This window comes from Lentinula edodes, assembly GCF_021015755.1.
Source record: "Lentinula edodes strain Le(Bin) 0899 ss11 chromosome Unknown C8R40scaffold_17, whole genome shotgun sequence".
NCBI lineage: Eukaryota > Fungi > Basidiomycota > Agaricomycetes > Agaricales > Omphalotaceae > Lentinula > Lentinula edodes.
The window spans coordinates 499,958-521,262 of record NW_025764323.1 but is presented as its reverse complement, the minus strand read 5'-3'; the positions used below and the strand labels follow the sequence as shown (position 1 = coordinate 521,262).

The following is a 21,305-nucleotide window of genomic DNA, read 5'->3' as shown; positions in this document are numbered from 1 at the left end:
TTCGATCATTGAGTGCATGGTATTGTGCTACTTTAGCCTATACTCGAGCACCAATCAATGTCGGAGAAAAGAAAAAGAGCCAAGAGCTACGTACTGTACTGGTAGCATTCTCTCTCGCCTCTCCTCCTCTTTGATTTTCCGTCTTCGCGCAAGCTCCTCTCGCGTTACAATACGGATGCTTGTCACAGAATGCCTTTGCCTAGATGTGTTTACATATGAATGGTCAGCAAGTCTTTGAAACATCGAGAAAGACTCACCCAGCTAAGAGCCTGTTCTTCTGTTCCAGTGTACGCATGTCTTTCGAGCGTTTGGTATCGGACAGCTGAGCACCAAGCGGGGCATCTAGGGGCAGTCCCATCATCTCATTCCTTCGCACTGTCGAAAGTTTGAGCTTCTTGGCTTTGGACAGGATAGCAGCAGGGCCTTCTTTGTTCGCGGGCTTATTCTTGGTGATACCTCCGCTACGTACTCCACGATGAGCGCGTCGAGCAACAGGAATGAGACTGAGAGGAAAGGTTAAACAAACGTGATTCTACAACTTTGAAAGACATACCATTGCCAACGTATTTTATTCTCACTAAACCCAATGAGTTTTTCTTTCAAGACCTGCATATTACCTTGGGTACCCAGCTCGTATTTCTTGCAGATTTCGATGAGCGCTGAGCGTTTCAAAGTGTTGCTGGAAATTCATAGATCAGTGAATATAGCAGGGCAAGATAAGAACAAGAGGGCGCACAGGTCTCTGTATGTTACATGGAACACACCAGTATCTTTTTCATAACTGCCAGGAAGCGCGAGAGTGTCGGAAGGCTGAGGCTCAGATGGATAGACAATTTTGAATTTTTGGCCGTCTATCTCAATTTCTTCACTGGGAGAGCCGTAGGAGAGTGCGCACTCGGACCGTCGATATCCATAGCGTCGAGGGCTTGTTGGCACTGCATTTCGAGAAGAGAAAGCGCGAGTTCTTGTGAGTCTAGGGTGGTGCGGACAACTGCGAGGTATTCTGGATCGAGGTCGTTGAAGGCGGCGATGAGGGAAGAGAGGGAGCCGGCGGCGGCAACAGCGCCATTGCTGATCGAGCTGCCAGGGACGCCGAGTGTTAATAGCGTTAACGGAGGTAAATATAAAGAGAGGGAAGGCGAAACGACGGCCAACCCATGGTGAGAACGGAAATAAAGAGTAACGTGATTGTTAATTGAGAGGGACGATGCTAATTCGGCCGAAATCAGCATCGTCCAAGTCCGATCAAATTTTCCCGGGCCTGTCATCCGGGCGTGACTACACCGTCTATACTCAGAGAGAAGTGCAATTGAGACCAACGGAAAAGACCATGAAGGTCACATCAAATAACGGATCGTTACGGGATGTGACCTGATGCGTAATGACAGGTCCCCTTTAGGGACTGCACTGCATCACCCGACGGATCCACGCGCTCCGGCCAACGAGCGGGGCAATCGACGGCGGCGGGAGCAAACGATTCGATGTTCATGCTTCGCCTCCTCCTCCTGCCCCAGCACGCACGGTAGTGTAGGCTGAACTTATCAGTCTATTGTGTGAAGGTGTGAAAAAACATCGAAGTTCTTGAACTTCGAGCCGCAATTATGCTACATGCGTGCAGGGACTCACTGGGTGGCTGTTTCCATTGCAATCGCTGAGGTTTATGAGGGAGGAGGTTTAGCTGGTGCAGGCAGGCAGAGCAGGCTTTTGAGGTTCGTGGGGGAGGTGTAGCGAGGTGTAGCTGGTGCAGACAGAGCAGTAGGGGAGATGTGTATAAGGAAATGAAACGTCAATATGCAATCTGCTGTATAATAGTTAGCCGCATGTATGTAATTCTGAATATGAATATTAGATACGGGGAACTGGTTACCTTGGCTGTATAGCCGTGAATCGTCTCCTTTATTGTCGTGAAATGGTCTCTCTGTCTGCTGAACCCTGACCAATTTCGTCTCTTTATCAAATCACCAAGCTTAAAAAAATACGAAGCTTTCTTGACTGGAAAAAAAGACGATGTCAATGAATCGCTTATAGTTAGAGCACCTCGAGCAATAATCCACTATTGCTATTCATTGAATTCTCAGATATGGTAGATACGATGTTGTATATTCTATCTTACATTATATCTCTACAAAGGAAAATTTTACATACATATAATAATCACAATTGCTGCCTCGAAGACATATTTAATCTTCACTATCAGTAAGTTCGATCACTCCGAGGTCCTTAAGCATTGGACGCAGACGCTTGGGCTCATCTCTATCATTCAAGCTTGTGCCAGTATGCTTGCGCTTTGGTGGGTTTTCCTGGTGATTCTGACTACTCCCTGTCGAAGATGCAATCAGTATTTCATGTTGACGTCTCAAAGACAGATAATCTTACCAGATGCATTGCCGCGCTCAAGGACTTCAATTTCAACATGGATGATGTGCGACGGAGGTGGACCTAGAATTAAGCTGCCCGTTTTACTCTAGAACGATTGATATAGTGAACAACTTACCAAGACGTTCATTCAGTCCACGGATCTGATCACTTTGCTGCAATGCTACTGCGATCATTGCGGCAGGGACGTCAACTCTCCTGGAAGTATCAGAGACTGAGCTAGCAAGACCAGTGAGTTGGAGAAAGAATTCTGTAGAAAATGTAGTCGAAATGGCATCGTTTGCTCTCATTCCTCGTAGCCGCAGTGAGTTTTTGTTGCGAACTATGGTAGAAAGCATAGATGGATAAGATTTTCCATTTGCGCCAACCGCAAATGTACCCTGCAGCCGGGGAACTAGAATCTCGGCTTCTTTCTCTTTGAAACGAAGAAATTTCTAGCCGACCATAAATTATATTGTCCATGATACCAACAGATTGAATGAATAACATACAGAGCTTAACATTCGCATGATGACTGCTGGCCATAGGTCAATGTGAAATCTCTTGAGCGCATGTTTGTCAGGCCAACCAAATTGTAACGACAGAATTTGGTGATTTCCATTATGTCGGGTGTTCGGGGTGGCCATTTCGAGGCGCTCGGTGCTCTTGAATGGTCCATGGATACGGGACCAGCTGGTGACAGGTTTCCAGAAATGCCGTGAGGGCTGATAGATCTCTAAGTGATGGGAATTGGGATATGCGGAGCACGTTTGCCTTGTAAGGGCTACGATATCTGATCTTGTGATGAGTATTGAATTCGATTTCGTCCGCCATATTGTTATTGAGTCGGCCAAAGGCCTCTGCAAGTTGCTGAGGCATTGTAGAAAGGATCTGTGGGCGTTGAGAAGATCGTCTCCATAGCCACATTTGGCAAGACCTGCTGCTGTTTCAGAGCCGATGCCATTCACAACCGTCGCTGTATTCATTTTTCAAGAGTAGGGAGATCAAGATGAGACCAGCATGCGAAAGTTCTAGATGTGATTCAATTGACTCGGCGTTTACATGAGAACTGTTTCGAAGTCTTGAAATTCCGGGGCTTATGATCTCTATAATTCTATGTGAGCAATTTGATAGATACATATGATCCTGTTGTACAGCACTCACATGCGCAGGGGTCGGAAGATGCGAGGAGCGCCAAAGGGAAGAAGATCGCTATCCTTAGTAAAAACAGCATCAACAAGGCCCCTTTTGCACATCTCTGCTAGTTCAGCATCAGCTTCACCAGAGCCTGCGTGAGTTTAGTGTCAAGAATATACCTTCCATTATCTGTATACTTACAGTGTGAGCATAGTAACCAAACGCCTCTATCAGAACTCTAGCTTGTGTATAGTAGCCCGGTTCCCTCGTGATAACCTGGCGGCCTCGCTTAATTCGGGAGCGCTCTTCCCCATCATAGACAAAGATACCATGGACACCCGCTTGCGATAAGTAACATAAAAACTTGAATAGCTGAGAAAGCGGAGAGGTGGTTGCATGCATTTGATTTACTGCCCTATCAGCAGCGCAGAAAGCATCAAGAAAGATGCTAGTCCACATTGAATTGAAAAGTTTGCTCATATAGAATGCCTGCACTCACCTAATATCTACACCAATCAATGTAGTACGCAAACGATAGTGATCCGTAATAAATCCATTATCCACCATGAAGTCTCTCAATTTGATAGTCACAGCAGCACCATCGACAAGCTGCAAAATAGTCAGTCCTGATGCTTTCAACAGTAGTGGTAAACCCACAGGCCAAAGATTTCTGACTCCCATAGCAAAAGTAATGATAGCGGTAGAGAACGAGGTGTAATTTTGCAATAGGGGTGCTTATAAATAGCACCAAATAAAGTCAGCAGTAAGAAATCTCGGTACGTGTTAGAGAAAGGAGTCAATGGTTTGTAGGTGAACATTCAATTCAATGCAGTACATGGTTTCGGTGTATCTATTGCATAGGAGAACAAAGATTAACGAAGAGAAAGATCAGCCAAATACAACAACGCAATTGAATATGCATAGGACAGAATAATCGATAATTCAGTAGACAATTCTTGATTTCCAAAAAGTGTGGCCCACATCCAAGAAGGGCACGAAGGTGCTATTCCACTCCGTGTCGCGAAGGTATTCCAAACAGAACAGCAATAGCAGTATACCCATCCGTTGTAGCTATGCTTGAAGCAAGGCGGTTGTGCCGTACCATCACCAGGCGGAGAACCTGCCAAAGCGAGCGAGCAGGATCAGGAACCAGAGGGCCTGCGCCAGAACGTAAACACCGACCTTCGGAGAACGCAGAACCTGCCCTCATGACATCTGGCACAGTGTATCCTTTGAGCGACGGCAGGGCCATGAGCAAACTTTAACACAAGGTTAAGCATTGCTAAGAAGGCTCGGCATGGGCGTAGTAGTGGTGGAGGAAGAGGGTGAGGTAGAGGCACCGGCGTCGAAAATGGTCCTTTGCTCTTGAAGAAAGCTGTAAATCGGATGGCGCCTGTTCCAATATAAAGCATGCGTGGGTTTATCTTTGGACACTTCGATGAACCGGCCAGCCGGTTCTGTTTCGTCCTTGAAGGGGTCGCCCACTTGAACAGTTTCCGAGATACAGGGCTGAACAATTGGCTTCCAAAACAAAGCGCCGTCGGAAGGCGTTCCCGGAAGCTCTGGGGCATCAAAGAACTTCGCGGGTACGGGTTTGCTAGGACCAGGAACCGAGTTACGTTCGGTGTGAACTTCTGTGGCAAAAAAAGATGGAGATGGGGTGCGAATGGATGGAGATTGAGCTCGACAACTTCTCTTTGAGGTTGACCGAAATTGTTTTGGGAACGGCGGTACAGGAAATGGTAAAGAAAACTGGAGGGATGTCCTGAGGACGTTGTGCTTAACCTGACGACCTATTGCCTATCAGTCTGAGATGAAGCGATGGAGAAAAGAGTCTACGCACAGACCAGGGACCTGTGCTTGTCACGAACTTGGACATCTCTAGGCAGCTGTGGTGTTGATTGTGGGCGTTGTTTGGACGGCTCCCAATCGCATTGCAGAAAAGCGGATATTGGTGAAGAAGTCGCAGAGGTATATGGAGGATTGAAGCAGGTTTGGCTGAGGTCCGAGGTAGAATGAGGAGGAACAATGCTTATGGGGTTCCCGTTTGATCCATATACGTTTGAAAAAGGCTGGAGCTACCAATACGGTTCTGGGCATGGGAAGTTTTCAAGCTTGCTTGGAGGTAGAGCTTTCATTGGGGCAGCTGGGAAAAATGTAGAATAACAACTGCAGCGCGCACTTAAACGGAACACAACAGACTGCGCGCTTAAACGGAATACGGCAGACCGCGCGCGCTTAACCGCCATCACGCGTCTCTGTTGATTGTCTTTCCCTCGTCTTGATCTTCCTTACACCTTCCATCACCACCAACAGTTACTCTTACAAAATGGCCTCCGATTTAGGTGAGCACTTTCTCTCATTACCACACCTCCTCCTTCTGCCCCTAGTCCGAATCTTCTAGCCAACGGACGCCCAGCCCATCATCTAGGCAAGGCTCTGTTGGCTGAAAATTCGTTCTAGGTTACGCTTAAAGACACCGTCACCTCAAATAAAAGCCCCTTCCCTTTGATCCTTCCAATTGACGCGACTTGAACTCACTTTTACGCACAGGCCACACCGTTCCCACCGCTCGCATAAAATTCCCTTCTTTTAACCTATCTTCTGCTCTCGAGGCCGACAACAACGCGCGGATGGCTGCTGAAGATGCTGGGGAGCTCTTAGAGGATGGAGAGATAGAGTTTGAGGGCGAGGATGAGAACGAGGACGAGGATAAGGGCAAGGATGAGGACGAGGACAAGGACCAGGAAGACGACAAAGAGGCCTGCGCGGAACCGGCTTTCACGACCAATCCTTCCGGCAGCCCTCCCTCATCATCTCGGAATAACAAGAAGTATGCGAAGCTGACGAAACGTTCGCGCAAAAAACGGGCCACTGAAGCTGTTGAACGTGTTGCGAGCAGGCGCATAAAGCCCTTTGTCGTTGAGTTAGCTAAAGGAGCTCAGCCCATTGAACTCGAAGACTTCGACGCCTCCAGTCTCCCAGTCTCGTCAAGCGGCTGGAACGCTAACCCTCGCAAAAAGCTCTCCCCTGGACTGCAGAGGGTTTGGAAAAACCTGGATGCCCTGAGCTCGCTGAGTGGGCTGAAGCTTCTTCGATGGGATGGACAGTGCGTGTGTTGTTTCTTTTAAACACACGCCTATCACTAATGCCTTTTCAGGAGTTGCATTGTGCTTGTTGACGCTGGAGACCGAATCATCGCAGTCCTTGGCGGCGTTCCTCACGGATCCAAGGGGAAAGAATGGCAGGCAGTGGAAGCTGATGCTGCTGCTGCTGCTATTCGTTGCCGTGAAGCCAGTACGTTCACCAAGGCACAGAGACATGGCCGGCGTGGCAATTTTGCTTCTCGAACAGTTGGCTACGGCTATGGTAACGGGCGGCGCAAACCGCAGAACTACAGAGTTTCCAGTCAGGCTAATCGGAACGCCATGCAAGAGCTTCTTCGAAACAAAGCCATCCGGCGCATCTCAGGTTTCCAAAACGGTCTGATATTTTTTCTTTTTCGTCAGTTTGGATATTAACGGAGCTCTTACTAGCTCTCTTCAACACGTTCTGTCACAAAAATTATATAGAACATAGAGATACGAACAACGAAATTCAATGCAAGCAGCCAGAGCTGCAAGCTAACTTCCCAAACACTGCATTTGCCGCTGCCACCTTCAACCTGGGCCCCCTCTCATTTTCTCCACCTCACATGGACCCCGATAACCGCGCCTCTAGCTGGTGCGCTGACACTAACATGGGACCCTTTGACCCTGACAAAGGTGGGCACCTTGTACTCTGGGACCTCGGGCTCATTATCCGCTTTCCTCCCGGTTCCACAATCCTCTTTCCCTCTGCACTTATCACCCACTCTACTATTCCCATCCAAGCACATGAGACCCGCTATGCAATGATACAGTACTCCTCCGGCGGTCTTTTCCGATGGCGCAACAACGGCTTTCAACCAGACAAATCGTTCTTAGAAAAGGCTACTGCTGAAGAACGGGCAGAACGGGAAGCAGCGCGGGCGTCACGGTGGAGATTAAGCCTGCAGAAATTCACGCGATGGGCAGACCTTTGCAGGGGTGATTGGAGGGGTACAGCTCGTACTGCAGCTGGCCTGGATGAAGTAAGTGACCTTTCGGACCTTGAGGAGTCTTCTGAAACACTACATCCATCTAAACGTGCCCGTCGCCAGTAATTCCATAGAAATGTATCTTGATCACACAAATATAATCGCATGTATTCCTCATGTTTTTTGAGATAAGTGCAAGACGAAGAAAAATAAACCTTCTGCTGCTATACCTACTCTTGTATTGCAGGGAAGGCTAACCGAGTTCTTGCTGAGTTGCAGCTACACAGCCTTGATAAGAGCTCCTATAAAAGTCGACATTCCCCCCTTTTTCTTTTGCCATTCTACTGCCATGAGCGTCGACATCTCAACCGATGAAGGCTACACCGGGCTGCTGAAAACAATCACACAAGATAAACATTTGGATCCAGCCGATGTCCTAGACGATTTAGAGGAAAGCCATGACCAGCTCGAAGTCGATATGTCTGGTCTTGGTGATGCTGTTCGGGAAGCCTCAAAAGGTGTCTCTGAGAAAACCTCTCAAGAATATTTACGGTAAGTGCAACACAGTGAATACAAATAACAGCTAATATCTTTCAGCTTGATGAAACAATGTCAAGCATTCCTTGTAGAGCATGGAATGGTCTCCGAAGGGTCCCAATTCTTCTCCGACAACCCACACCCTCAAGCTGCAATATACATTGTAGCTTGGATCATGGATTCGTAGGGCAACTTGCAGCTTTTATGTTTGAGTAGGGCTCACCAAATCTTGTAGGTGTGACCTTATCAAGCTCGACGGTACCCCTGTGTTGGAGGAACGCTCCACCTACACACATGCACAGAAGATGAGAGCTGCTGCAACATTTGGGTTCGGAAAAATACACGGCTTAGGGATGCAGGCATGGCACCAAAGCGAAATTTCGGGCAAGATGCTGGGTAACCCTTCAGTCTCCGAGACGGTTTCTACTTACATGCTTAGTCTTCGCCGCCGCAAGGTAAGGTTTTCATTTGTACTGCATATATCATCATTTGATGACACAATAAATTATCAGACGCAGAAGGGGGATACTCCCATTAGTGCTCGAGCTGTGTCTTCTGTAAACATTTCTTATCAGAACTTGGAAATTAATATTCACCCAACTTCTAGGACTTATTGGAGGATCTTTACCACTTCAATAGTCAGCCTCGATATCAAGTTCCTCAGACGTTCCAAAGCAGTTTTCAACCAGCTCGCAAAGGCGAACTAGGCCCTCATTCACGTGCATCAATGGACCTTGGCTACAGCTTAGCCTTTTGTGGTCTACTCCGTGTCGATGAGCTCCTGAAAATCCAGCTGCAAGATTTGACGTTGACCGAGAACCCTCTGACTGGGGAAAGTAAACTCAGTTTACAGCTTCCCTTTCGCAAGACTAGCCAGTTCGGAGGTGAGTAACATGTCTTACGCAGTGATAGTTCAATGTACTGCATCTTAATATTTTCAGACATCAAACCGTTTGTGTTCTATGAAATGCCAGACGAATATCAGCACATATGTGTTGTGCGTGCATTTGCTCGATGGATTCTTGCATCAGGCTTGACCGAAGGATATCTCTTCCGAAAAATCCGTGCCAATGATCGTATTGCTGAAGAAAATGAACCTATGGTGAGTAGTTGCACACTGTATCGTTCTACTTTCTTATGAGCTTCAGACATCGGAACAATTCCTGGAGATGTTTCGAAACAACTTGCTCGATGTGGGGGTTGATTTTGTTCCCTACGGAACTCACTCGTTTAGACGCGGTGGATGCCAGTGGTTATCGGTTGAGCGTCGATGGCCTTTGCGTCAAATCTGTGAATGGGGGGGCTGGAGTCAAGAATTTACGCACTTGACCATCGTCAAGTACCTTATTTCATGGAACGACAACCCTCATGTCGATCGAGATGATTTCTTCAACATGAAGCGTGCGCCTGCGAAAGTCTGTCCTACCTGCAACCGCTCTTGTCATTGTGCTTAGAAAACAAAATGTCATTTTTCGAAAACGTAGTCGTATTTTATTATAAAATCATAGACAAAGGTGGTTATGCTAAACGTTTTGCGAGCTTATCAAGGTAGTGGCGAGAAATTGCCGATTTATCAGTAAGCACTTTTCCTCTGTTGTTGACGAACACCCTTGCAAAATCAATACCGTACTCAGCCTTAGCTTGATCAACCAGCTGTTGCTCGTGCTTGCTCCGAAGGACACGTAGTTGGTCAGAGATAGCCTTCCAGTGGAAACGTCGGCCATCATTAAATGAGAACTCCTTCCAGAACTCATCGGGGCTGCTAGCACGGTAACGCTCAGCAACATACTGTTGAGAGGGAACATATCAATAAAGCAAATGATTGAAAGAAAGGAATCTACCTTCCACTCTGACCAAAGCTTCTTTAAGCTTGCCCAAACACTATTTTTCTTGCCACTAAAAACGTCCCGCCAATATCGAAGTGCAATCGGCGCCCCGTTGATGCTCAGCAAATTCGTGCCACAGTCCTCAGGATCCCAACTAGGCTGCTCATCGTCCCAAACGCGGTCGAGTCGGGATATGTTGGTGGCAAATGTAATTGAGGGGGGCTCACGTAGGTCACGTTCCTTATACCTGATGATTTTTCCGAAACCCACTGTGACCATGTAAACTTTCTCATGCTCATTGATGCTTGCAGTGCTGCTAGTATTGGCATTCGACGTACTGGCGTTTTGAGGTGAGGTGCCGTTTAAGGTGCCGCCGTTGTTGACAGGGGTGCGAGCATTACCAAAACCAGGGGATGCGCCTGTCACAGTACTGCCGACCAGTGTTTGTAATCTGGTGTTCGTTGTTCTGAGGTCCAAAGGCAGTACATGAGCTGCGGTGATGCAGTCAGGAGAGCTGTTGAAAGGTGGGGGTACGTTGTACAGTGCTAGGAAGGAAGGTAGGTAGGTATATGTTAGCCATAAGGAACCTAGAAAAGAAGAACGGACCAGGAGTTGTCAAAAGCGGTGCAAGAACGGGCAAAGGTGCTTGCAAAAGCGATGGGGGTGGAAGCCCGGTCTTGAGTGTTTGAATCTCGACTCGAAGGTTGGAAACATGTTCGATCATTGAGTGCATGTATTGTGCTACTTTAGCCTATACTCGAGCACCAATCAATGTCGGAGAAAAGAAAAAGAGCCAAGAGCTACGTACTGTACTGGTAGCATTCTCTCTCGCCCTCTCCTCCTCTTTGATTTTCCGTCTTCGCGCAAGCTCCTCTCGCGTTACATACGGATGCTTGTCACAGAATGCCTTTGCCTAGATGTGTTTACATATGAATGGTCAGCAAGTCTTTGAAACATCGAGAAAGACTCACCCAGCTAAGAAGCCTGTTCTTCTGTTCCAGTGTACGCATGTCTTTCGAGCGTTTGGTATCGGACAGCTGAGCACCAAGCGGGGCATCTAGGGGCAGTCCCATCATCTCATTCCTTCGCACTGTCGAAAGTTTGAGCTTCTTGGCTTTGGACAGGATAGCAGCAGGGCCTTCTTTGTTCGCGGGCTTATTCTTGGTGATACCTCCGCTACGTACTCCACGATGAGCGCGTCGAGCAACAGGAATGAGACTGAGAGGAAAGGTTAAACAAACGTGATTCTACAACTTTGAAAGACATACCATTGCCAACGTATTTTATTCTCACTAAACCCAATGAGTTTTTCTTTCAAGACCTGCATATTACCTTGGGTACCCAGCTCGTATTTCTTGCAGATTTCGATGAGCGCTGAGCGTTTCAAAGTGTTGCTGGAAATTCATAGATCAGTGAATATAGCAGGGCAAGATAAGAACAAGAGGGCGCACAGGTCTCTGTATGTTACATGGAACACACCAGTATCTTTTTCATAACTGCCAGGAAGCGCGAGAGTGTCGGAAGGCTGAGGCTCAGATGGATAGACAATTTTGAATTTTTGGCCGTCTATCTCAATTTCTTCACTGGGAAGAGCCGTAGGAGAGTGCGCACTCGGACCGTCGATATCCATAGCGTCGAGGGCTTGTTGGCACTGCATTTCGAGAAGAGAAAGCGCGAGTTCTTGTGAGTCTAGGGTGGTGCGGACAACTGCGAGGTATTCTGGATCGAGGTCGTTGAAGGCGGCGATGAGGGAAGAGAGGGAGCCGGCGGCGGCAACAGCGCCATTGCTGATCGAGCTGCCAGGGACGCCGAGTGTTAATAGCGTTAACGGAGGTAAATATAAAGAGAGGGAAAGGCGAAACGACGGCCAACCCATGGTGAGAACGGAAATAAAGAGTAACGTGATTGTAATTGAGAGGGACGATGCTAATTCGGCCGAAATCAGCATCGTCCAAGTCCGATCAAATTTTCCCGGGCCTGTCATCCGGGCGTGACTACACCGTCTATACTCAGAGAGAAGTGAATGTCGCTCCTCTCCGAACAAGCTAAGCAAGAGAAATGGATATGAGTCTCCGTCCGGGTTCAAGCTGAAGCGCTGGATACTCACTTCCGCTTACAGTCATATGACCGTTCTTGGTTTTCACGGAATACGAGCATGCCTTGCCTATGTGGCTCTTGCCTACATGCCCGCAAGCCTTTACTGCTGCTGAAGAAAATAACGCGTTGACGGATAGAACAGCGTTCATGGCGATCAACAGGAAACCGACGGTAACGAAGAACTTCATGGTGGGTAGTAGGGGTGGTTCGCAAAAGAATTTGAGTGTGTCAAAGTTGTGGGAGGACCGGCCTGGGGGATGTCGCTTGCAAAACAGGGCCCGCTTTATACCTGTCCTGCAGTGCGATATAAATCTCTTCACGATTGCCGACGTGATGGATGATCACTGATTAGGGATAAAAATAAAAATAACTCCCTTTTATCCTCCGAAAGATACCACCATTATATTCACCAGGTGAATTGTAGCTTCTGCGTTTTTCGTTGCTAAATATGAGCCAGAACTTTATAAGATTTTGCCTTGAACAAGGTGTAATTGAATGTCGCTATCTTTCGCCGGTGCATGTCTTGGCTTGTCTTGGATTCCCATCCCTCTGCACGGCCTTTTTCAATCCCACAGCCTCCTACTTACCATGAGCCTGTATGATGACATTGTGCCTAATAAGAATGAGAACAGGCTAGAACAGGCCGATGCATGAACGTCCGCCAAAGGAACCTTTTTGATCCCCTCTTCTTTCAAAGCAAAAATCGACATTGCCTGACTGATCTAATCAACAACATGTACGCATACGCCAAATTTCTCTCATTCAAAGTACGCTCCTCCTTCTTTGCCCCGTTCTTGAAGCGGCGCAAGTGGGAAACAAAATTCAGGCTGTAGTCCTATCGATATCTTGCGCGACAACATTAGGGACTTGCGGTTCTGAGCAGCAAATTAATGAGGAAATTGCATAGATCACTCCAGTACTCACCCGTTAGCTGAATTCCCAGCGGCACCAGCAGCCGTGGCATCACCACTTGACGACGTTGTGTCTGATGAAGTCGATGGTGAGGTTGCAGCACCCGATGAGGATGTGCTATCTGCCCCAGTGGATGTCGCGCCACTGTTTGGTACACATGTGCGGTGGCGGAAGACTTTGATACCAGATTTCTTTTGACATGCTGAAGAATGGTGAGCCTCCATAGGATCATTTATTTCAAGGAATGTGACTCACTTCCAGTAAGAGTATGGCCGCCATCAAGCTTTAGCACACACGGTGTGCCCACCTTCTTCGTGAACCCACAAGCTTTCTCTGCATCTGTTGCAGCGTTGACGGTGGTAGCTCCTATGATAAGCAAGCAAAAGCTAGCGACGGCGAAGAATTTCATGATTTTAGTTATAGGAACAAGTGTTGTGAGGAAGATATTTGCAGGTGAGTAGCAAATTCAAATGGGGGCGTAAAACTTGAAGAATCTGCGTGTGTAGACGTTGTGTAGAGGGCCAGCCTGGGGGACATACCCTCCCATCTCTAGTTCCCTTTATACTAGTTGTTCCCGCCATACAATTCGCTGATTCAACACCTATCAATAGCAGATATTCAAAGGAAACCCCGGGCTTTGACCTTGCCTTGGTCTACTTTGTCCGAGGTCAGCATAAGTTAATAAATAAATCATTCCATTAAGCATTCAAAACTCTGACTGGAGGACGTCAGGATTCGGAGGTTTGTGAGTATATGCGGGAAGGGCATAGAGACATGAACGCGCCGCTCCATTCGAAAACGGGGACCGGAGTTCCAATGCGCACGAGTTAGATTAAGAGCGCTACATGCAGGAGGAACTATTTGTGAATAAAGGAGGAGGGGGGATATGTTTTAAGGTACTTAGCAAATTCCTGAAGGCTTGGTAATTGCCACTTGCTATCACAGTGAATTCGAGTCGATGTTCATCCCGAAGTGCTCACCGGGTATGGTCAACAAATTCAAAATCGGAGTTGTGGATCCTGAAACGTCCTGGAATAAATATTGAAGTGGCAAGTATGTCGACGAACCGTATTGACATTAAGGCCAAGGCTGTTCAAGAAGAACTCTGGAAAACTTGAACTGGGAAATGGATGCGTGAATACAGACATGGGTTTATTCGGCTCCTCCTTCAACACTACCATCACCACTACTCTTCGCTCCAAACGCCTAACAAAGCGCTCTCCCCGACTCTTTCCGCGCCCTTTTCTTAGCCAAGGTCGGGAATACGACGAAACATTTCTGCAAAAGACTCAAGTTTCAAGATCTTCAAACAGTATGTGTGCATACTTTTCCCAGATATTGGAATCTCATCTTGGCCTGAATCTTGCTAGTGAGACCTCCAACGTTCAGTGCTTCAGTTTTGTCTCATTCACCCGTGATATATCCTCCCTCTCACTGTTAATGACCACAGTATTCCTCTTGTGCAGTGTGTCGTCTTCCGAGTTGGCCTAACGCTAGGCTTAAGAGCACACAAAAAGTCGAATTTATCAACATTTTGAGGAACCAAATACAATTTAACAACAACTAGTCGCATAAAACAGAATTTCAGCTCTCTAAATCGTAAATGTCTCGAAGAAGGAGCAACGGTGCGCAAAAGCGTGAAGAAACATACACCACACTGCTCTGCAGTTGAAATTACTCTGGAGCTTAGCTTGTTCTTCCGACGCGAAAAAGAGATTGATATATATCAGTGAAACCAGTAACGAAAGCAACTGGAGAACTTGGAACAAGTTCGTACACTCACCCATCCGTTCCATCCCCTGCACCAGCGCCAGTGGATGTCGAGCTCGTGTCTGGGGAAGAGGTAGCGCTTGCTGCGGGAGGAGCACCTGCAGCAGTGCTGCTACCAGTACTACTAGCCGTGCCATTGGGGATACACGTCCTGTGGCGGAACAGTTTGGGCCCTGACTTTTTCTGACAAGCTATCAAGCGTAACGTAGGATAATGAAGAGAGGAAGAAGAATAACATGTATCAATATTCTGGGACATCTGCGGTGAAGGAAGACAAAACTAAATGACTGACTTCCAGGGACAGAATGCTGCCCATCAAGCTTGATCGAGCATGGACTACCAATCTTGCGTGCGAACCCGCAAGCTTTCTCTGCATCTGTGGCGGCGTCGACGGTCGTCATGGCTCCGGCTACAAGCAGGAGGAAGAAGCCGGCGAGAGTGAGGAACTTCATAGTATCGTCGTCAAAGTTATTGGTGGTGGTGTATGTGTCAAAGTAAGAAAAGTTATGATGTGAGATGTCGTCGTCGATGTGGGTAAGAGGGCCAGCCTGAGGGAAAGTGTCCTACAATCCCATGATCCTTTTATACCCTTTTTTCGCTCCCCTAACAGCTCCCTTGACTCGGATGGGCACCTTGATATAAATCCTCCTGAGGATCTGAGCCAATAATAGCCTTGATAGCCTTGATGAGTTGATGAAATACTTGATACCATAACAATGTAGAACTTAGCAGAACCTAACAAGGGTCATACCTGGTCATACCAAGGTCATGATCATACCTAGCCTTAGCAGGCCTTAGCCACTCCTCGCCACTCCTCCCCTGCATCATCGTTCAGTTTAAACGTTCTCAGCACCAGAATTTTCTCGAACCCAGGTACTGGAGCTTTGATTAATTTGAAGGGCTATGTAGACTGAGGGCGGTTATTAGGAACAGGAAAAGAAAGAAGTATGACGGCCGATGGCGATATACTAATAATGCAGGGAGCCTAAGGGAGGGACAAGTGCTATATTGTAAAACATTGGATCAGATTGAATCCTAAATTGCTGGCCATCGGCTGCTATCGGGCACCCAAATTGCGTCCTTGTGTCAAAACAGGGAAGGATAAGAGATAACTCTGGAGGTAGATAATGTAAGCAGGGTCGAGCCCGGAAGGCTGTCAAGCTCACAAATCCCTCTCTTGATCCTATGGACGATTTATATGGATGCGATGGAAGGCCTCATGCAGCCGCTGATGATCGATCGTACGCGGTAACCATAGAAAAAAAGGCTAGACTTCGTTGAAAGACTAGTGTACCCCTCTGGGGCCCTACTATGGTATTTTAAGATAAGCAAATTAAGACGGGATCTTCTGTCCCGTCTGAACCATTGCACTTCTGGTAAAATAAAATAGATAGATCTACTGCCTACCATTCAGAGCTCTTTCCTTGAATTTATGGTATTTTTATCGAATTTTCTGCCAGTGTCGGGCAATGACCGAGTAAAATTAAGGATATGCAACTGCTCGGTCACAGAGAAGTCACGTCTTAGCGCTCAGGCGGCACGGCGGCATCATAGCGGCATCAAGTCTAATCACGGCAGTGAATCTTATGAACTCGATGGGGTACGAACAGAACACATCATGTATTATTCGAAGGGGTCTCTGGCTGAGAATATGTACTTAAGTGAGTATCATAATGTGAGGTAAAGGGATGGTGGTAAGAGGGTATGTACATATGAGGGAAGGAAGAGGTATGAGGTGCAGTAGATGTACTGGAATGAGGTTGTGAAGGTATTGGTCTAGGTCGAGGTATAATCGGAGTAGGTGACATATTGAGATTGTAGTGAGGGAAAGAGGACGGAGGGAAAGCATTGTTGCTCAGATGAGTGGAAGACAATGATGATATGAGATTATTGACAGTAGAGCCAAATTGGCGGTGCGGGAAGTTAGAATTAAGTAACGGGGAAGGTGAATGATAGTGTGATGGTGGAGAATGGGAGCAATGATGCAGGAAATAAGAAGACGGCGATGGGGATTGAGGGTTTGCTGACAACAGCCGCCAACTCGATGAAGGCCGAATATCATCATTCTCACTGAGAACTGGAGCGTGCTTCCATTTGCGAGTAAAAAGACCCATATATCGAGGATCCTGCTTCAATGATGGTGTAGCGTTGAAATGCACATCAATTCGTATTTTGAGTACAATTGCCGTGGCATCAATATCGAGTCCCAGAGAAAATGCAATATCCTCGAGCTTGGTTTTGTTTTTTGAGTTGAGAGAGCCTTCGAACTCAGTGCCCTCCTTCTCCTCAGCAGCACGGCAAATAATATCATCCCTCTCCTTGTCCTTCTTCTTTCGAGCCCTTTTCTCGTCAGCTTGCACCTTTGCCTGCCTACGAACATCATCCTCCTTTGCCTGAATCCTCCCATCCCTCGAAGTAACCACGCGTGCCAAGATGGGGAATCTCTTTGATGTGTCCTTTTTGTTTGGGCGGCTATTCAAACGATGTTTGTAAATTGAAGCCTCTTGACCGGAGCAAACAGCGTATACAGTTGCTGCATCACGCTTGGCCTTGGTAATTGCAAGGTCACGCTCCAAGTCAGTGACTCAGCGCATTAATTCAATCTCCCGAAGCGATATGGTGGCATGGAAGTGGGATCCAGAGGGGTCAGGAATGGATGGAGTGGGAGTCGAAGAGATTGATGGAGTGAGTGGTATTGCAGTCGGAGTCATGGGCACCTGTTGATTACTGATTTGGTGGCTTTGAGTCAGTGGTGTAGACTGCGTATTGACATCTCTGTCCTGTGGAGAAGATAATGAACGATGACAAGAAGGTTCTTCTGAATCGTCGGACTCATCAGATAATTCCGATGATGATTCATCAGTGCGGTAATCAGAATCACTGCCTCTTTCGTTTCTTCTCCTTTCTCTTCCCTCAAGTACTTTGCCATTGAATTCAGCATCAGAGGAGGCAATATCTGGTCCATGAGGAAGTCGTGTGGGGTAAGAAGCAGGAAGCTGCATTCTGGTGGAACTTGCAATACTAGGTGCGAAATTTGCTTCACTAAATATCTCTGGATTCAGTGGGTTGATTCCAGATTTTTGCCAGGCTGTTTTAATAGTAGATTCTTTGAATGAAAGATCTGGACCGCCATGTACTCCTTCACCACATTGCGAAGATCCATCGACACCCCCGTTTCTGCCAAAATTTCGTCGCAATGGTTGAACCAAGCTGTCTGCAAGGGACCGAACAACCAACATCAAGTGGTTGGAGACGATGTGTAGTATGTGGAGGAAGGCAGTACAGGTGTACATTATTCATCAAGCCATGCTCAATCCAACGAGAGTTTGTGTGTGATTGGTGGCCATTGTAGATGAGAAGGATTGGTTTGCCGGACTTATTCGGTGCAGTTGCTTGAGGTACGAATCCTTGTGCGAACCATTCGAAGCAAACCTCATCATCTGTCCATCCAGCCTCAGATGTTGCAATTCTTCAAACCCGCAGTCAGGACAAATTTGATAAACATTAAGATAACTTGCACAATGTCATCATGTACTTCGAACCATTCCCCGAATTTCCCCACCCCAGAAAACACAAATCCTGGCTTAACATCTGCAGTGCCGTCTGCACAAACACAGTCCAAGATTGTCACCAGCTCCAAGTCATCACTCTTTCCTCTGTACATCATACGGTCATCTCTCGAGAAGAAATATCGGATTTGCGAGTTCTTCCTTCCTCCACCTAGCTGAACACCCTTCTCATCCATGTTATACACATTCTCCCAAGGTATGTCATTGTCCTTCAAGTAGTTGGACAGGAGTTTGAAACGATGATGAACAGTGGTGTAATTGAATGCCTGTGCCCATTTAGGATCCAAGCCAGACCCTTGCCCAAGCCTGAGATCATTGTCAAACTCCTTCAAGAAATTTCGGATCCAAGACTTCGAAACTGTTTTGGCATTCACAACCTTCCCATTTTGCCTCATGATGGCCTGGACCTTTGGACGTATTGTGTGTTTGTTCACTGGATGGCCTGTAAGTCCGAGATATTTCACCCATTCCACCAATGCCTTCTTTTCTGACCAGTTGAGCAGTGTCTGGTTATCGTGGGCCCTCTTCTTGGGTAATTTCATCCGGCGTACAAATGTATGGTAGGGGACATCATTCGCTAATGCAGCAGCCTTGTGCGTTGGATATCAATTTTGTAAGAATTCTTCTCGAGCTTTCTCTATTTGAGCTTCAGTTTTGTCATCCACCTTGCATGTTTTCAGTGGCACTTTTCGGAGAGCTTCAAAGCAAGTGTGTCGCCCCGCCTTAGGTCGTGAGGGAGGCATCTCATTCTACACCAAACAAATTCGCACTCCATTTGTCTGTGTTGGTCTGCCAAGCTGCGGCATATGCTGCCGACGTTCCAACATTCCTTTTGTTTTTATCGTCACTCTGTATCCTGTTTTCAGCTCATAGAACTCCATCCACTCACTGTACCTCTCTCTAACTCAGTAGTAAGGACCATGTATATTTTATCTCTGTCCTCCATCCATTCCTTAAACCATAATATCTAATTGCACTTCATTCCTGGTTGTTTGATGGGTGTCACAGGCCCAGTTTCAAAAACTTTCCTTCTCGCATGTCATATGTACCCAATACTTTGCCAATATTATTTGCTATAACTTGTTTACAATATCCAATGTGCATTACAAAAAAAAAGTGGAGTGCTAGGAGCAAAGAATGCTCAAAAAATGAGGGATTTTTCACCAGTTGCATATCCCTGCACAGTGCACATCCGTAAATACCATAGTACACCTTGCTTGGCTTTGTGTTTAGGGTCATCATAGTCATAACAATCATTTCTTAACATTATCTTTCACTGTATGTAATAGCTTCATCACCTATTACACCTCTATAAAATGTGTAAAATATAGACACCTAGGATGTGGCTATGACCTTGTGGGATCATGGAATTAACAGCAGATTGCTTTTCACTTTGCACATCTGCTCACAATTGTTTCAATGAAGCAATGGTAAAGAAAGACATGTTGAGTTAGTGCATGTGTGACCACATGCAAAATGAGGTAGTACTAAGCTGATCATATTCCAAACCAGTGCCAAACTTGTAAAGCAGTGAAAAGTATATGAATCTGGTGCAATCTGATCTTGGACCATGGTAAAATCTTCACGCGCACTAATTGGTAATGAGCTTGCCTCATTTTTATGTGAAAGAGAAACGAAGGAATCAAATGGGCACTCCAACCAACCAATCTAATACACAATATGCGAGTTCACTGCTATCAAATTTATTTAATAGCAAGGGGTAGAATTGTTGAAGGTTCCACAAAGCTTCAATCAATCAATTTGAATCGTTCTAAGGATTCAGTATATTCCTTTGATTAAGGTAGATTCAGCACAATTTGTGCTTTAGTTGTATTGATATGGGTATAACAAGAATTGGGGGTTTGAATCAAAGTAGATTAAAACCAAAATACACAGACCCCTACAGAGGGCTAGAACTATGTGCTGGCACAACCACACAGTGTGATTTGCCCTTAAGACCAACGACTGATCCTAAGTTCGAAGAATATTCAACAGCTGGATATAACTTCTCGCAGTCACAAGGAGCAGAACACGACATTCCTATACTCACAAGTGCCGGGCCCGAATGGCTCTGGCGGGAGTGTGTCTTTCCTTTTTACGGACTAGCACTGCAACGTCGTCCCAAAATCACTTGTATTCCAGATACATCGGATCGCTATTTATACATACAGAATATCAAGTCCCACAGTACAATTAATTTAATACAATAAACATTCGGAACCGCAAGGAAACTTCTACAATTGGTCAGATTCCATTTAATTTGAATCTACATGTCCTGATTTGGTCCATAATGGTTCCAAGATTCTAGTATACCTCCAAACATAGGTAGGTACTTCGATGTTCATTTAATTTAATTGTTTTGGAGAATGACTCGAATGGTGTTCAGCTGTCACTGCTGTTCAACACTTTACTTCAATCGTTTGTCACCTTGTCCGGAGGCAAATCAGCTCTCCTCGATTCTAATTCTATCATTCTGATTCATCTGGATTAAACTAATTGCTTCTCTCTTTCAATAGACACCCATTGTGCCTATACTCTATCAAGGGAGTTATGCATAGTATTCATTTAATTGCATTCTTCAATATTTTCTACGTCAGGACTCTTTGACATTCATTTGATATGTCTTCGGAGCCTCGCAGTACTTCGATTGTTCTTCTAGTCATTTTACTCAACCATGCAACCTGATTGGTCTATTAGACTAAATCGCAGTCTTTTAGATTAATGCATGATCTCATTCTAGAAGGTGTATTTGACAATTCCTGAGTTCTAGAAAGTCATTTTGAGTCAATCCTCGGCTCATGGTCACTTGAGTAAGTTCTTCCAAACTCCTGCTAGTGTGAGGTCCAATAAGAATACCCTTGGTATGTCATACGTGAATGGTCATCCTTTGGATGTAGTCCGAGTCTGGTATAATCCTGCTTGACAAACAGGTAGACTTTTATCCGGAGATAGTATTGGAGATGCGTAAACTAACCAACTTGTGGTAGTATGGGTATATGGTCCCTTCAACTTATTAGACTGATTCAGTATTGACTTTGACTGTCA

The 21,305-nt window shown here is 46.3% G+C and overlaps 7 protein-coding genes across 7 annotated transcripts; 2 read left to right on the top strand and 5 right to left on the bottom strand.

Annotated features, from left to right (window-relative positions):
- Positions 1-3,515: 3,515 nt before the first annotated feature.
- On the bottom strand, positions 3,516-3,894 carry C8R40DRAFT_1045181 (PIN domain-like protein; the record flags this gene model as incomplete). Its single annotated transcript, XM_046224281.1, has 2 exons — positions 3,516-3,643; positions 3,690-3,894. The coding sequence occupies 2 exons, from the start codon at positions 3,892-3,894 to the stop codon at positions 3,516-3,518; spliced, it is 333 nt and encodes a 110-aa protein (XP_046086578.1).
- A 2,771-nt stretch (positions 3,895-6,665) lies between these two features.
- On the top strand, positions 6,666-7,438 carry C8R40DRAFT_1017775 (uncharacterized protein; the record flags this gene model as incomplete). The annotated part of the gene is made up of 2 exons (XM_046222951.1): positions 6,666-6,975; positions 7,029-7,438. Coding segments are annotated over 2 exons (720 nt in total), but the record flags the coding sequence as incomplete, so codon positions are not given.
- Positions 7,439-7,898: 460 nt separating this feature from the next.
- On the top strand, positions 7,899-9,540 carry C8R40DRAFT_1069488 (uncharacterized protein; the record flags this gene model as incomplete). The annotated part of the gene is made up of 6 exons (XM_046226114.1): positions 7,899-8,101; positions 8,322-8,541; positions 8,599-8,643; positions 8,694-8,970; positions 9,028-9,188; positions 9,235-9,540. 6 exons carry the CDS (start codon positions 7,899-7,901, stop codon positions 9,538-9,540), a joined length of 1,212 nt encoding a protein of 403 aa, XP_046086576.1.
- Positions 9,541-11,909: 2,369 nt separating this feature from the next.
- On the bottom strand, positions 11,910-12,174 carry C8R40DRAFT_1104360 (uncharacterized protein; the record flags this gene model as incomplete). The annotated part of the gene is made up of 2 exons (XM_046228062.1): positions 12,030-12,174; positions 11,910-11,976 (listed from the first exon to the last, which is right to left on the bottom strand). Coding segments are annotated over exons 1-2 (196 nt in total), but the record flags the coding sequence as incomplete, so codon positions are not given.
- Positions 12,175-12,542: 368 nt separating this feature from the next.
- On the bottom strand, positions 12,543-13,443 carry C8R40DRAFT_1104356 (uncharacterized protein). Its single transcript, XM_046228061.1, has 3 exons — positions 13,177-13,443; positions 12,934-13,123; positions 12,543-12,884 (listed from the first exon to the last, which is right to left on the bottom strand). The coding sequence occupies exons 1-3, from the start codon at positions 13,328-13,330 to the stop codon at positions 12,869-12,871; spliced, it is 360 nt and encodes a 119-aa protein (XP_046086574.1). The 5' UTR covers positions 13,331-13,443; the 3' UTR covers positions 12,543-12,868.
- A 1,034-nt stretch (positions 13,444-14,477) lies between these two features.
- C8R40DRAFT_1104352 (uncharacterized protein) lies at positions 14,478-15,569 on the bottom strand. Its single transcript, XM_046228060.1, has 6 exons — positions 15,489-15,569; positions 15,389-15,409; positions 14,984-15,305; positions 14,828-14,882; positions 14,705-14,746; positions 14,478-14,617 (listed from the first exon to the last, which is right to left on the bottom strand). The coding sequence occupies exons 3-6, from the start codon at positions 15,141-15,143 to the stop codon at positions 14,608-14,610; spliced, it is 267 nt and encodes an 88-aa protein (XP_046086573.1). The 5' UTR covers positions 15,144-15,305; positions 15,389-15,409; positions 15,489-15,569; the 3' UTR covers positions 14,478-14,607.
- Positions 15,570-16,307: 738 nt separating this feature from the next.
- On the bottom strand, positions 16,308-17,930 carry C8R40DRAFT_1170561 (uncharacterized protein; the record flags this gene model as incomplete). Its single annotated transcript, XM_046231556.1, has 2 exons — positions 16,308-17,240; positions 17,409-17,930. 2 exons carry the CDS (start codon positions 17,928-17,930, stop codon positions 16,308-16,310), a joined length of 1,455 nt encoding a protein of 484 aa, XP_046086572.1.
- Positions 17,931-21,305: the final 3,375 nt, after the last annotated feature.

Bases quoted from the DNA above. Each gene is read 5' to 3' on its own strand.
- C8R40DRAFT_1104352 (XM_046228060.1), bottom strand. From the start codon at position 15,143: ATGAAGTTCCTCACTCTCGCCGGCTTCTTCCTCCTGCTTGTAGCCGGA. The intron at 14,883-14,983 runs GTCAGTCATTTA...TACGCTTGATAG, and splicing joins GCAGCATTCTGTCCCTGGAA to CTTGTCAGAAAAAGTCAGGG. The intron at 14,747-14,827 runs TGGCACGGCTAG...CCCAGACACGAG, and splicing joins CACAGGACGTGTATCCCCAA to CTCGACATCCACTGGCGCTG.
- C8R40DRAFT_1104356 (XM_046228061.1), bottom strand. From the start codon at position 13,330: ATGAAATTCTTCGCCGTCGCTAGCTTTTGCTTGCTTATCATAGGAGCT. The intron at 13,124-13,176 runs GTGAGTCACATT...ACCATTCTTCAG, and splicing joins CGGCCATACTCTTACTGGAA to CATGTCAAAAGAAATCTGGT.